At 43.7% G+C, this 16,344-nt stretch overlaps 1 protein-coding gene across 9 annotated transcripts in view; it reads right to left on the bottom strand.

The window, feature by feature from the left end:
- The window catches only part of Tlr5 (toll like receptor 5), a 57,151-nt gene that overhangs the window by 34,777 nt on the left and 6,030 nt on the right, over nt 1–16,344 (bottom strand). For 5 of the 9 annotated variants that reach the window (XR_011703960.1, XR_003582637.3, XR_003582638.3 and 2 more), the window contains exons 2-3: nt 14,709–14,818; nt 11,376–11,546 (exon numbers count right to left, since the gene is read on the bottom strand). Coding sequence is in view for 2 of the 9 variants with exons in the window: in XM_027934687.2 (XP_027790488.2) it covers nt 11,376–11,383 (8 nt within the window). In the remaining 7 variants the exon portion in view is untranslated. Of the gene's footprint in view, nt 1–10,552; nt 10,635–11,375; nt 11,547–14,708; nt 14,819–16,344 lie in introns of all 9 variants that reach the window. The other 4 variants (XR_003582636.3, XR_003582639.2, XR_003582640.2 and 1 more) reach the window with 2 other exon arrangements.

Below are 16,344 nucleotides of genomic sequence, written 5' to 3'. Positions count from 1 at the left end.
GGCTTCCCCGGGGAATCAGGACCAACACCCTACTCTGTCTCCACCTGTGTGCCTTCACAGTGACTGTGTTTATGTGTTTATGCATATTTATTTGCCTTTCATTTCAAAATGTCAAGGGCAAGAAAAAAAAAAGCTTGAGAAGATCCAGTTGAATATTACTACTTCTCTTAAATACAAACTGATTTTCTATAATAAGTAGGCAAGTTTATCCTACTCACTCCTTTTTTCTTCTAGTGCAGCGGTGGCCCAGAGTTCACATGAGAAACACATATTAATTCATTATTACTTTCCTTTCTATTTCTTTCTTTTTATATCCCCAGTTAGGGCATGATATTAGCTTCTTTAAAATTATGTATGTAGGTAGTTCATGGTATAGCTATACATTTGGTTTCAACATTCTATAAGAGGTCATTTCAAATATTTTTTATAAAGAAATGATTTGGGTCTGACATCACGGAAGCCCAGGGATGTAAAGCTTCCAGATCTTTCTTCCCATGTTCCTTCCAGGTACCCTGGTGGCTAAAACCAGGAATTCTTTGACTTATTCTTTCTACCTGTGATTGTTTCTTTTGCAGGTGATCAGATTAGGTGATAGAAACAAAGTAGCCCTTTCTCCCTCCCTCCCTTCTTTTCTTTCTTTAATACCAAGGATTGAACCCAGAGGCATTTAACCACTGAGCCATCCCTTTTTATTTTTTTATTCTGAGACAGGGTCTTACAAAATTGCTGAGGCTGGTTTTGAACGTGTGATCCTCCTGCCTCAGCCTCCTGAGCCACTGGGATTACAGGTATGAGCCACCATGCCTGGCTACATTAGCATTTCTTAATGAATTTCTTGTGGCTTTGAATGGGAACTAATGATCTTGGATTTATAGATAATACACAAAATGGAAAATGGAATAAAAGTTCCAAGTAATCTTAATAGTCAATATGAAGAATCACTGAAAGAAAATAGAAATCAATCAGAACAGATAAGGGTGCAGCAGAACCCCCAGGGGCAGACACCATCCTGTCTCCCTTGAAGGTTTGGGACCCTCATTCTCAGGCATCATGGGGGGTTTTACTGTCTTTCCACTGTACCTGACGTCCTCAATTTTATACCTTATCATTTATATCCTACATATTTTCCAAAAGCATCAATAATACCAAATATAAATTATGATGGATAAAGACTAAAAAGGGCAGACTAACATCTACAGAAAAAGAGACGGATTTGTCAAGGGATAAGATGGAAGACAGGCACTGCAAGGGCCTCTGAATCCAGTTCCAAGTGTCCTGGTGTGCACACGTTGGGGCTCTGATTCCAGAAGCTGATAGAGTCTCGGAAGGCACAGATCAAGGGATGGGGGGTAGGAACACCATCCCTTATTTAGTGGTACTCAGGGTGAAGATTCTGATAATGCACTTCAGAGGAGACAAGAACAGGGGAAATCAGGCCTTGTGACCCAAAGACAAAAATGAAAAATCATGGAAAACAATCACATTTAGATTGAGTTTCATGTAAGCTTTTTCACATCCTCTGGTAGGAAGTGGATTCTAGCATGTCCTTCAAGACATGAGAAAGTCAGTCTCATTGCCCACACCTGGATGCTATGGTGAGACACTGCTCAGCAGGAGACAATAGATTGTAATTCTCGATGTTTTAAGGTCATGGGCCCCTTTGAGAGCCTGCTGACAGCTTTAAGTCCTTGTCCTCCAAAATTGCACATTTATATCACAAACCAAATTTTGCACCCAGGTTTAGACAGTTCACTGATCATCAGAGTCCTACCCATTTCAATGTCACATTGATAACCTTTACCATATATAAAAATAACCACCATGGTTTATTTTCTAGAATGGGTTGGAAAAAAAGTTTTCTGGGAAGGGAGAGATGGTAAATATTTTAGGCTTTGCAGTCCAAACACAGACCACAGTTTGCTGACCTCTGTTCTAAGAAGAAAAGAGCACAGAACCTTTGATTTCACAAATGAGGATTTTAAGTGACTTAAGATAAACACGTTCTGATGTTGAACTACTGGTATTTGCAGAAAAGAGCCAGTGTAGTCCCCAAGTAGCTGTCAGTTTTGTAGCCGCTGCTTTATCCAAACATCAAAATGAATTCTCATCTTATGTAGCCAGACAGAGAAATCCCTGCAGAGACACAGGAGTGAGAACACCAGCTCAGGATAAGAGAGTTAAATTTTTAGTTTTTTTTATTATTATTTATGGATGGGTCAATGCTGGCCCCCAAGCATATATACCAAACTAGGAGACTTGACCTTGAATCTGCTGGTAACAATGACGGAAAGACAATAGATATTTCAAGACACCGAATTTTCAAATCCATAATAGGACAGCTAAAATTAAAGTTATTAAGTAAGGTGGATAAAGCCAGCTGCACAAGTATTTCAAAGAAAATTGTTTGAGCTTATGTTGTATTGCAAAAATTTCATGCTTACCTATTTTCTTATGAAATATAGAAAGGCATGAAATAACTACATTTTGACCTCTGAATCAGATCTCTATGGGTCCAATGCCTGAACAGGTGGGCAGAATAGTCAAGTGAGCTGAACTGAGGGGTCTGGAGAGGTGGTTTGTGCAGAAAAAGGTAGGAGGAAGGGTCACACAAACAGATGTTCTGGAATGGGAGCCAGAAGCTAAAATGGGTGGAAGTAAATTTCAACTGAGCCCCAAAATAGGGCTCAGAAAATGAAAAAAAAAACAAACAGTGAAGTTGGTTCAGACCCAGTCAGACCTAAGAAAGAGTCCAAGAATGGAATCCATACAGCCAGAGAGGATTGGCACATAGGGAATCCAAGAGGTACCAAGAGACCTGAAACCCCTGAATCCCCAAACCCTAAGTAAGTCAAGGCTGGAAGGGAGCCAGACGGGTGTGAGCAGGTGATGTAGGGCCCAGAAGCAGCCAGAGAGCTGTGGCCACTTGCTTCTCCCCAGGACATGTGGTGGGCACCAAAAAGCCAGAAGAGCTTTGTAGCCATCAGTGTAGTGCGCCATCTAGTGGTTGTCAAGAGTAGAGGGAGAAAAGGAAGGGATGGGGAATAAAATTCTCTAGAAGGTGGGGTGTTCCTACATCACTATTAGAGGTCTGATAAGAAGCAGCTATAGAAATCAGTATGGAGGATCCCCAAAAGACTAGGAATGAAAGCACCTTATGACCCAGCTATCCCATTCCTTAGTATTGATCCAGAAGAATTAAAGTCATCATATATTTAGAGATACATGAATAACCATGTTTATAGCTGCACATTTCACAATAGCCAAGGGGTGGAACCAGCCTAGGTATCCATCAACAGATGAATGGATAAAAAAATATGGTACCTACACACAATTGAATATTACTCAGCCATAAAAAGAACGACTTGATGACATTTTCCAATAAATGGATAGATCTGGAGACTATCACGCTAAGTAAAATAAGCCAATCTCCAAAAAAACAAAGACTGAATGTTTTCTCTGATATGTGAAAGGTAACCCCCAATGGAGGGGAGAGGGAGAATAAAAATTCAGTGGAGTAGATGAAGGGGAATGAAGGGAAGGGAGGGGAATGGGAAAAGGAAAGACAGTAGAATGAATCAGACATAACTTTCCTATGTACATATATGAATATACCACAGTGAATCTCATCATCATCCACATTCACAAGAAATTAACAAAAAATAACCATGAGTAAATGGCCAAAAGATCAATAGAGGGAAGGGAGCAGGGGTTGAGGGAAGGGGAAGGAGAGGTACTGGGGATTGAATTAAAACAAGACATATTTCATGCTTTTATAATTACGTCAAAATAGATTCTACTGTCATGTATAACTAAAAAGAATTAATTTTAAAAATAAAATATGATATATATGTATATATGCATATGTACATATATATACACACACAATGGTATTTTACACAGCCGTAATGAAGAACAAAATTATATAATTTATAAGAAGATGCACGGTACTAGAGAGCTTCATGTTAAATAAAGTAAGCCAGACTCAGACAGTGAAGGGTTGTATGTTTTTTCTCATATGTGAAGGGGAGAAAAGTGATGTTATAAAAACAGAAGGGAAACCATTAGGATATAGAAAGGGGGCCAGGAGAGGGAGGAATGGAGGGTAAGTGAGGTACTGGGGAATGAAATTGATCAAATTATGTTCTGAGCATGTATGAATATGCCACAGTGAATCCCACTACTATGTCTCACTATTATGCATCAGCACGCTTTTAAAGACACATGTAAAATTTATTTCTGTGGTTAGTTCTATAAGTAGTATATACTGTACTTCTTAGAAGTCACTGCACTGTATAAAAATCACACAATAATAACCACAGGGCTTATGGGAAAATATGGGACTATAGCACAACACTAAAAAACTTCATTAGTGGCACATTAAAAAAAAAAAGACAGGACCCAAATAAAAACAGTAACACCATATTAACTAAGTTAAATGGTTAAGAAATACATCAATACTAGAATAGATATGGCACTTGACTTTGAAAAAGATGTGAAGTTTGTTTGTGGAAGCAGGCGTCAGGAGGATTATAATCTATTAAGTTATTATGAAGTGGTGGAAAGAGGAGAGATATTTGGTATCCAAGGGAAACCCTGGATATGGATGCAAGGGACACAAAATACAATGGAGAACTCATGTAACTGACAGACTGTGGGGAATATTTTGTGTATTCTTAGATCAGCTTGATGGTTTTCTGCTGTTACGTGTTAAGAAACTGTTCATAAGCAAATGCAAAATTCACATTCTCTAATCACAGGTTGTCTTTTGACGTTGTTGGTTTTCATTTGGGTGCTGGGAATGGAACCTAGGGCCTTGTGCATGCAAGGCAAGCACTCTACCACAAATTATTACATTAGGGTACTGTTCCCATCAGCAGAAGAGTAGCAGATTCTGTAAGTGATCCCACCCCCACGCTGGGTGATACAGTTGCGGGAACACATGGGATTGATTTGGGGATCAGCCTAGGAACCAGTGCAGATTTGCCCTTCGGGGCTCAGAGGCTTAGACAGAATGTGTCCCTTCATGTAGCCTCAATGTTCTCATGTTTCCCTGAGGCCGAACAAGATTAGTGGCTCTCAGCCCTGGCTACACATTAGAATCACTTGCAGAGTCTTGAGACCAGTGAAGCCCAGGCTCCCCCAGACCCATTCACTGAGACTCTCAAGATTGGGGTGCTGTCAAAAATCTGTACTCTTAGCAAGTGTGTGAATTTTATACCAACTCAAATTTGAGACGCACCAGTGTAAAGCAATGATTCTTCAATGTGTCTATACCTTGGAATCACCAGGGGACTTTAAAAACATACAGGTGCCTTAATCCCAGCTGAGGAAGGCTGGTCTCGTTGGTTTCCAGGTAACTCCAATCACAGGAAGTCTGATTACCCTGTCCTCCGCATGCGGCCCCGACTGTGCTTGAAAAACACTACTGACTCAAAAAATAAACACTGAATTTCCACATGACTCAGCAATTCCACTTCTGGGTAAACACCCCAAGGAATTGAAAGCTGAAACCCAAACAGATATTTATACACCATGTTCACGCCGTATGATTCACAATAGCCCCAAGGTGGAAACAATACAAAGGTCCATCCAGGATAAGTCAACAAAATTGGGGGTTTATATAAGAAAATAGGATCCAGCCTTAAGAGGGACTAAAATTCTGACACACCAGACAACATAGACGAACTCTGAAGATGTTATGCTAAGTGTAATGAACCAGACACAAGAGAAAAAATACTGTATGATTTCACTTAAGTAGAATTCTCTTTTTTTCTCCCCACCCTTTTTTTGGGGGAACTGGGGATCAAATTTGGGACTTTGAGCATGCTAAATATGTGCTGTACCACTGAGCTACACCACTTAACCTGTATGAGGTTTCTAGAATGGACAAATTCACAGATACAGAAAGTAGACTGAGGTGCCAGGGGCTGGCAGGAGGCAAGAGATGGGGTGTGATTGTTTCAGTTTGGGACCATGAACAATTTGATTGATAGATGACGGTGGATGTACTTAATGCCACTGAACACTTCAAAATGGTTAAAATGATAAAGTCTATGCTATACATATTAATTAAAAGATTAAATTAAGCCAAATTCACTACTGATGCCAAACCCGATTCCTGGATATTTAGGTTGCTTGGGTCTGGCAGGAACTGAAAATTGCATTTTATAGCCATATCCCAGGTACTTGAATGCAAGCAGTTCTCAGGATGCCCTTCAGCTCAGAAACCCTGTGATTCTTGGAGAGGAAGAAGGGCTGATAAGAAATTTAGAGGGCTGTTGAGTATTGGGTTTGGATTACTAAGCCTGGAATAATGTGTATCTAGGGTTTTGAGGGGGAGAAAACAGGAACAGCACAATCAATGCAGGCCTCAAGATTCCTGCCAGCCACTGTTAATTAAGATAATAAGACCAGAGGGAGAAGGGTCAGTCTCTCTTTCATTTGAAGTGAATCCATTTTACTTTAATCCCAGCCATTAGTGCAGCAGGTTCCCTTTCTTCCCTTAATTGCCTGAACAACAGAGCTGCTCGCCTAAGCTTCCCGAGGTACGGACCATGGTGAATCAGAAGCAAACATACATAGACTACATTTTGGGGGTTCCCTGCTCCCTGGACACCACAGTTGGCCTGTGAATGCCTTGGGTTGAGCCAGAGCTGCTCCTATGCTCATGTAATGCTTGATCCCTAACAAATAATACCAGGAATAGGATCCTCGGCAGGGCCCCAGGTCTGAACTGGTCCCAGGCTAGCTGTGGTCATGTGGTAAGCTACAGAGAAATGTCTCTTCTGGCAGGTACCAGGTCAACCTCGGGCACCACCAGAGCACCAAGCTTAGAGGACTCAATATCTGAGAAAGATTTTGTAGATTTCCAAATGGGGACCTGGGAGAGTTCCTGCAAAGTTCACATAACAATAAAAATACTGGACTAGTTTCTCATGTGGGTATGGAATGCAGGTTTAGCCTTGAGAAGGCTGAAGGGCAGTGGACCAGGGGAAGTCTCTCATGGCAAATACCTTCTCTAGATGCACCATAATAAAGCCTCCCACTGAACAAGCCAACAGGTTGGAACAAGTCCAAAACCTTATTAGGGCCCCAGTCCCTCCAGCCTCTGACTCTAAGTTTCATTAAAACAGCTGGGTGACTGCATGCCCTTAGCCTCAGAGTTTGCTCCCCAGGTACAATTCTAGCTTCTGCCACTAACCACCATGGTTTCAAGACTGTACTGATGTGACTTTGTTTTCATTCAACACCACCTCTATTTATTCTACAGAGACTCTTCCTAGTCTGAGTTATGTCAATCACTGCACTAGATACTGGGCACCCTTGCCCACCAGGAGTGTACAGTCTCTACAGGTTGTGGAATAGTAATGTCCACAGTGTGTTCCCCCCGCCAGCAGCAAGAGCATCTAGAGAGCAACACAAATGCTTGGATTCCACCCCAACTCCCTGCATCAGAAGCTTTGGGACTGGGGCCTGGCACTGTGATTTTGATGCATGCTCACATCTGAGAACCGCTAGGCTAGAGTCTGGAGGGAAGACAGAATTGTATACAGTCGGCCCTCTGTGTCCTCCAGCTCCGCATTAGTGGATTCCACCAACCGTAGACCAAAAACATTTTGGGGGAAAAAAACCCAGCACCCACACTGACTATGTTCAGATGGTTTTCTTACTGTCATTCTCTAAATAATACAGTATAACAACTCTTTACACAGCACTGACAATATATCAGGCATTTTAATTCATACGAGATTATTTGAAGTATGTGGGAGGTGTGTGTAGGTTACATGCAAATACTACACTATTTTATACAAGACACTTGGGCATCTGATGTGTTTGGCTTCTGTGGGTGGTCCTGGAACCAACTGCCTGTGGATATTGAGTGAAGACTGAATGCTAATCACTGTCATATCATACAGTGGGAAGCTTTAGATTCCTCTTATCATTGTAGACAACATTTTACAAATGAGGAGACTGAGGCTCAGAGAAGTTAAGCAACTTACTTAAGAGCACACAGCTTCATCTGCAGTGCATCACCCTCTATGCCTAACGTCCTCCTGTATGGCAGTACAAGCTGTTTTGTGCAGTGGTCCTGCCTCAGCCCACCTCACAGTCATCGTCTGCTCATCTTGTGATCGAATCCTTTAATCACAAAACACTCTGGCCCTGGCTCCCAGCAGGTCACCCTCTCAGCCCTTGTCCTCTTCAATGTCCATACAAAGGTCCATTTTATCTCTATGTAATTTCTTGTTGGCATAATTCCTCCTTTGAAACGTTGAGATCTTTCAACACAGCCGTCTCCTCTCAGCTCTCTCATGTCTTTATTTGAACTATGGCACCTTCCTGATGGCCTTAGAACTGCCCTGGAGTGGGAGCAGTGGCACATATCTGTAATCTCAGCACCTGGGGAGGCTGAGGCAGGAGGATCGCAAGTTCAAAGCCAGCCTCAGCAACTTAGTGAGGCCCTAAGCAACTCAGTGAGACCCTGTCTCTAAATAAAAAAACAAGAAGCGCTGGAGATGTGGCTCAGTGGTTCAGCTCCTCTGGGTTCCATCCTTGGTACAAAAACAAAAACTACAAAAAAAAGAAAGAAGTGCCCTGAACCCTAAGTGGATGGAGGTTGAGTTCTGGCAGTAAGATCCATATGACGAGTGTTGGTGCCCTCACAAAAGTGCAGTGCTCAAGTGTGCCTTCCACACAACTTCACCAAGCCTCTTCTTTCTCTCACTCCCTCAGGAGTGATCCACACTGTCAGCCCCTCCTGCCTCTCCCAGAAGCAGCTGGCTTTGCCTCCTAGGTCTAGCAGCCCAGGGAGGCCCAGCTCCAGCTCCTGACTGGGAGGGAGCGTGCTGCTGCCCTCTACTGGCCACTCGTGTGGCTGCCTGTGTTGGGACAGCAATGCCCATAGAGAGCTCTGTAGCAGTCCTGGGGCAGCACCCTGCAACCACACTGGGAGGGGCACTCAAGTCAAGCAGAGGAGGCTGGGCCTCCGCACTTCACACTAAGGTTAATGTGGTGAGAGAGGGCGGCTCACTCATGCAAACCTGAGTGCAAAAGGCGCTCACCCCATGCCTGGGGAAAGGCGACTTCATGCAAGCAAAATGGAAAGCACGCTCCACACCCACACTTAGACCCATCACGCCCGAGCAGTGGCGAGCATTAGCATCTTCTGTGAGCACCAAGGATGAGCACAGCAGGGTAAAAGTCTGGCGACTGCCTACAGTTCTATAAACAGGACTCGGAGATCAGCACATTAAGTTTCTGGGCACTGGAGCATGCTCAGGAGAATGGCTGATTTATTTACTGACGCTAGCTGGTCTCACTAGGTTCTGTTTGCATCTCTAAGTGTTTACGATGATTCTATAACACAAAACATGACTATTAAGTCTAGCCCAGTGAGAAATGTCCCTTTTATGTTTAGTCTTTGTTCCATGAGCACTGGGTGAGGGTGGGGAGACATGCTGTCCAAACCGAATTCCCTCCTGGAGTTGGTAGAAACTGGAAACCCTGTCAGGATGCATGTGACCTTGCTGCAGTGAACGTACGCAGTGCAGGGTTCCCTGAGCTGCAGACCATCCACTAAATCTCCTCTAGAAATTTGTCTACAACTGTCATCAAACTCCCCGGCTTCTATTGAGAGTCCCACCTGTGTCCCTGTTTGTGAATTAGAATTCTTTTGCTTGTTCTGTTTGGTTTACTGCCATCACTAGCACTCCGAAGGTATTATGTTGGCAAATATCTGCTAAATGAATGAATTTGCTTGTGTTCTGCCAGGGGGGTGGGGGGCCTCCCTTCCTCTTCCTGGACCTGCAGAGATGGCTGCCCAGGTGCTGAGAGCTGTGTGCTGGTTCTCTGGGTCCCTTGGATGAACTGATCTGGGCCCATTCAGGGCAGCCCCATCTCACTTGGACCACAACTTGAAGGGATTACCTGTTTGTATCATATCATCTGCTTCTGAGAGTGAGCTTGTTCCTTGCTTCTTCCCCTGAACACACCCTGAGATATCCTTTTCTGCATCTGCAGCATTTCCCCTAAATGCACAGCATATGCACTACAACCTTTCCAAATCCCTTTGAACTGGCCAAACACTGCCTCGAACTCATTGTTGGTCATGGACCCTTGTTTCTGTCTTCAGTACATATATCCTTAAAAATCAAATAAGTGGCTTTCCTAAGTCCCCACAGGAAGAAGCTTCAAGGATGGCATCAATGCAGTTGGTGGCCAATGCTATGAATTTCACCTCCGGGATCTCTGGCAGTGATTCCCCTGCCCTACCATTCTGCCGCCTCGCCTCTGCTGCCAGGCTCCACTGTCTCCTGCCTGGGCCACTAAAGCAACCACCTCCCAGAGTGGGTGATAGGGTTTGGATCTTGAATGTTCCCCAAAGGCCCCTATGTTGAAGGCTTGGTTTCCAACCCATGGCACTGTTGGGAAGTGGTAGAATGGGGTTTAGCAGGAGAAAATTAGGTTCCTGAAGGAGATATTGAGATCCCAGCAATTTCCTATCTCTCTCTTTGCCTCCCAGTTACCATGAGTTGAAAAACGTCTCCATTACCATGCACTCTTGCCATGATGTGCTGCCTCACCACAGGCCCAAAGCAACTCGGCCAATCAACCATGGGCTGAAATCTCAAAAACTGTATGCCAAAGAAAACATTTTTTTATTAAATTCATTGTCTCGGGTATTTTGTGACAGTAACAGACTGACTAACATCATGTGTAACTCTGACATATGCATCCCTCCCTGAGGGAGCTTCCCAGAGCACAACTCCTACCAGAAAAGTCTCCCCTGGCTCTTTAGGCTCTCAAAATTAGAACTCTGCAGAATGGCTTTGGGGTCCTCCTCCTGCAACCATACCCTAAATCTGGAATGGTTACTTAGAGGAGATACTTAGGGCCTGCACTCTCATTTTACAGAGGGAGAAACTCAACCCAGCCTACCTTCCTGGCGATGTCTAGACTGCCTTCCCGTTGCTGCCTTGTTTCCCAGATATAATTTGCCATTCTCAGAATTTGACCTCCACCCCGACTTCTCTGCTTGGGCTGGTCTCTGGGCTTGGAATGCCTATGCATGCCTCATCAGCTCATCCCATCCCAACATTCCTTGCAAGGGCTGCCTCTGAGGCCGGGTCTTCCACAAAACAGCCCTCCCATTTCTCCAGGCATTCTTTGTCTCTGGCCCTTGATATTCTGAGTACATCTCCACGACAGCATTTTTATTACATTATGCCTTTCCCACTAGATTGTAAATCTGGAGGGCAGGAACTCAATTTTATTCACGTGGGATCCCCTGCAGTACTTGGCACAACTTAAGCACCCCAGCAATTTTTTTCCCATTCATAATTTGAAGAAGACATATTTTCATCAGAAGCACTTACCTCCTCATCCTAGTATGAGGCCCTTCTAAGTTCTTTTCATTCTAGAGGCAGAGGGTCCCCAGGTTGTTTCAAGGCTTCAGTTTTTGATTCTGTAGGAATCTCGTCACTGTGATGGTGTGTGTGCAGGTGGGGTGGGGGGAGAATGAATCAGGAGAAAGAGCTTTTGTTTGCCTAAGAGAGAACAGGAAAGCTAATTAAGAGGAAGAAACAGAAAACATTACGCAGGTGGTTTTCTGTGTCCTACAGCGATTTTCTTTTTAGGTGTGATTCTATTAAGTGGAATGTTTATCAGAGAAGATCAAGGCCATTTTGTAAATCGAAGCACATAGGACATCAAGGTGGAAGGGATTTTGAAAAAATCTCTGACCCAGCCTCTCTTTCAGAAGGTGGATGTCTGAGTCACTCAGCCCAATGGGCATCTTTCTTTCTTATAACTCCAGGGAGGGGAAAAAAATTTCACTGTGGTGACGGGGAAGTTTTCCCCCAGGACCCAGAAGTCTCTTTCGTGACATTTCTGTGGTCGTTTGATTTCTGAGGATCAAGCACAAGGACAAGACAATTCCACCGTCTCTACTCTCCAGTGAGCAGAGAACTTGCTGACAAAAGGATCTTGTGAGTTTCTGGGGGAACATAGAGCTAAGGTCACCATCAGAGCTTGACATTTCTAAGCAATAGGACTAGGTAAATCACGGTGCTGTTAGGAGACTCTGTGCAATTACTGGGTCTCAGATTTAGGACAAGAGTGTCCTGAGAGTTGAAGATTTGAACAGTTTTGCTTTTCATCATTTTATAGATGATTTAAATGGATGCTCACCAAGGCTAAGCTCATGCCTAAGGTCTTACATCTATTAAATCATGGAGCTAGGGTTTGAATCCAGTTGAAATCTTGTCATTGTGATTTTTAAACAAAGTCAAAATTAAATCTACTGCAAAAACATGCAGAGCCTCAACGGGTGCTTTGCAGGAGAATCCCCTGTGGGTGGGGCCACAGAGCCTGCATTTCTAACAAGCTCCTGGGTGGTGATCAAGTTGCTGCTCCTCTGACCACAGAGTGGGGAGGACCTTAAGAGATGTGCTATCAAGAGATGTGCTATCAGTCTAGGTGCTTACTGCTTTCCTGCCCACCCGGGCTGCTTCATGCTGCCTAATCAATCTTGAGAAGAACTCTTCACTCCCAAGCCCTTCTCATCCCTGAAGAGTGAAGCATCAGATAGTACCTCCAAGAGGACTCATTTGGGGTTTCAGAAGAGGGGGAGCCAGAAGGGTCCCACCGTTTTACTAGGAGCTAAGAAAACAGGAGGGTTTGGGGTCAATTTCTCTGGTTCAGGAGAAACACTTCTCCTGGAGACCAGCAGGGGGCGCACAGAGGGCAGAATCAGGGTGGGAGAGGCTGGGCTGGGCCCTCTGGGAAGCTTATATTGCTTGCATAATGAGGTGAGTTTGGAGATTAAAATGACAACTGAGCTAGTGGCTGGATTCAGATCCTAGCTCCACCATGTAACAGATGTGTGAGCTTGAGCAAATGCTGAAACCCTCTGTGCATCAGTCTAAATCATCTGTAAAATAATAGTTTCTCCTTCCTCCAGCAACATTAAGAGCAGGCTACCGAGGACCCTCCAGTGTCCAAACCAGAGAACCCAATTATCCACGTAATCCTCTAATATTTCTTACTTGCTTAAGTAGAAAGCCATCATTTATGCGCCTACCCCTCAGCAGAAAGGCATTCCTTTTAAAACCACTGAAGGGGAACAGTGCGAGAAGGAAGTGGGTTTCTCAACATGCTAGGGTGATTTGGTGTTTTTCTTTTGAGTACTCATGGGAAATTATGTACCAGCTTCCTCTGTTTTCTTTAATATCATCTCGTGGTGGTCCCCAGCACCATAAAACAACAAAAACAGCAGCCACCAAGGGAGTGATAATCTGAAAACAGTATGTTGAGAACTGAAATGGGTTAGGCACAGGGTGGCTTCCCTTTTGTCTGCTTATTATAAACTCATTAGCACAGTTTTAAAGGCATCTGATTAAAATAAATAATTTCATCTGGATGATTTTTGAAAAGTGAACTACTCGCACAACACATCCAAAATCCTCAGGGAGAGAGAGCTCACCTAGGAAGTGAACATGCTTACCTGTCTCCCCGTTCAGTCTGTGCTCATATTCTCAATTAGAAAATTAACATGGCAGGCTCTGACAGCCTCCCCGAATGCAACTCAGCTAAACCTGGTGTATTGATGGGCGAAGTAAATTGCCAGGAGAGCTAGGTAACTGCAAGGTCAGGGAGCTGGAGAGCTTAGAGCTGGGAAGTCCAATATAGCATCCCCTGAAAGTAATGACACAGACAATCTGCTCGGAGCAGCAAAAAAATCATTTGGACTGTGATGTAAATTGAAAGAGGTTGGGGCAGGGTGGGAGGTGTGAACAGGGAATAGAAATCCTATTCAACTGTGATCAGTTATACGCAGAGAATGGAAATGGGAAGAGAAATTATAAAACACTTGAGAACCATCCTGGGAATCTGTAGTCTGCATTTCTCTTAAACTCCTTAGGTACGTAAAACCATGTTGGCTCTGCAGCTTATGCAGATGCCTCAGTTGCAAGGTGAGCCCCCAAAGAGGTGAAGAAGAAGGGAGGATCTCTGTGAGTCTCTGGGCACCGAAGAGAAAAGATGATTTCAATGGTTGTGCCTGAGTGACTGTGAGCAGGAGCCAGCCCATGTGGGAGCACAGGTCCCTTCCATGTGCCCAGGGCACTGTTCTCCCTAGGAAGTTTATTATGTGTGAATCTGCCTGGGCAGGCTGCCTGTGGTGGCTGTGCTCCACACTGACTCAGGGCTCCAACTTGCTAGTGGTGTTTACTCCCAGGATACATGCAATCATGGCAGAAGCACTGGGCTGGGTAATAGTCAATCTGGGTCCTTCTTTGGGTACCACTGGGGCATCCCAGACAAGTTTAACTTTGTGTCCTCAGTTTCTCCATATGTATGTATAATAGCAAATCTGAACTGGTAGTGTTTTCACATCCTTGTGAACTCTAAAATTGCCTAAGGAAACTTGTTGAGTATCATGACAGAAATCACAGACCACAGCCAATCCTCCCCGGAGCAGAATATTCATCTCCATGTTGGCAAATTTGCAAACCTGTTACCAAGGATCTTGAAAAAAAAAATAGTGGAAAATAACATTATCAATGTACCTATAACATATATCCTGGATAGCAACTTCTTCCTTCCTTAAAAATGTACTCTTAAAGGGGACTACATCTGTGGCTAGATGATATTCTGAGGTTAGAAAACTTGTTTTCCCCCTTCTTGTATTTCCACCTTCCGATGCTCACCTGCACCTCTCTAGAAGATCCCCTGGTCATTGCTCTTGGGCAGGCAAGTAGCAGGACTGTACTCAGAAGTACACATGCAGGTTCTTCTGGCTTTGATTTCCTAAACAAAGCTGTAGGGAGAGGACACAGAGTCATTGATAGGAGGCACAGTAAGAAAGGGGGGTGGGGGGTTGCTAGGTAGAAGCAGAGAGGCAAGGGAGAAACCAGAAAGCAAAGGAGGTCTGCAGGTCCCCAGGAGGACAGCACTGTGACTTGACCCCAAAAAGTTAGCCTTGTGTTCTTGAAGCAGTAGAGACCAACTGGAACCGAAGGGGTCCCCGAGTAGACAGGGACAAGAGCCCCCTTGTGTGGATCAGAGAACTGGGCAGTAAATGCCTCCCAGCTCTGCCCCTGAGGTCTTGGCAATGAGTGAAATCTGGCAATTGTGATACAAACTGAGGCCGTTTCTATGGCTCCCAGCCCAGGGAGATGAAGACTCCAAACAAATATTAAGTCAGTATCTAGGAAATAAAGAAAAAGTTGTGATTTTTTTGCACATCTGAGTATGTTCATATTAGAGATGAATACCATCGATTTGTTTAACATGTTGACAAAGAAAATAAAAGATAGCCTTGAAAATTACAGGGACTCAGTTACACCTCTGAGCAAGATGAGAGGGAATCTCAGATCACAAAACACTCACAGATGAAAATGGCATTAGATTTTGCCTTTATTGTGGTTGTTTGAGTTCAAATCTTGGCAGTGTTTCCCCTGTCTCCAAATTGGAGTGATTAGGAAGAGCAAATGAGATGGAATACACAGCTCAGATTTGCAGGGTTCTTGTAATACTTTGCACATGGTAGATTATTTGATAGCTATTAAATTATTTATTGACTACTAAAGCTGGTCTGACACACAACAAAACTGGGTCTGGAGAATTAGTGGCTTGGCAACTCTGGACAAGCCACGTTGTCAGAGTTGTCTATGAATCTTGTAGAAGTATCAGGAACATTAACATTAATTTACAATAAAATACCAACTTACTAATTTTGAGTTTAGCATGGTGGTTTAAGTGCATGGACCTGAAGACAGACATGTTGAGTCTGAACCTTGGTTCGCCATTTACCTTCCCCAGGTACTTGGGACAGTGTCTGGCTCCAAGTAAATGCTATGTGTGTGTGTTTGCTGCTATGGCTGGTGTTATTAATCTGTGTAAAGGATAGAATGACCACCACCATTATGAGAGAAAGTCAAGCGTGGGGACCTCTGAGAGAAGTTTATAATGTTAGTAATGATATTTTCATTTTGGCATTGCAACAGCCAGTGGTTTAGATTTAGTGATCGATTCCATGACTTTGGAAATTCACCAGAAAGTTCTATGAGATACTTGCAAGGGAAACAAAAAAAAAAAAAAAAAAAAAATTAAATAAAATATAATCGATACGAACAGGAGAATTTACCCACATTCCTTCAGCATAAACAGGTTCCTTTTGTCCTGCACGCAAGCTACACATCAGTCTCTTACAAAACAGTCAGAAATTCATTTCTTGACCCAACTACTTCCCCTTTTTCATGCAAAATAATCTACTCTTTATTTCATGGCCAGGTTCCTCAGACATGAAGCCCAAGTCTCTCCCCAGTGTTTCCATTTCCTACT

The sequence above is a fragment of the Marmota flaviventris genome, chromosome 12 (assembly GCF_047511675.1).
Source record: "Marmota flaviventris isolate mMarFla1 chromosome 12, mMarFla1.hap1, whole genome shotgun sequence".
In the NCBI taxonomy this organism is placed as follows: Eukaryota; Metazoa; Chordata; class Mammalia; order Rodentia; family Sciuridae; genus Marmota; species Marmota flaviventris.
The sequence above is the reverse complement of the archived record's forward strand: the minus strand, read 5'-3'. Positions and strand labels throughout refer to the sequence as shown.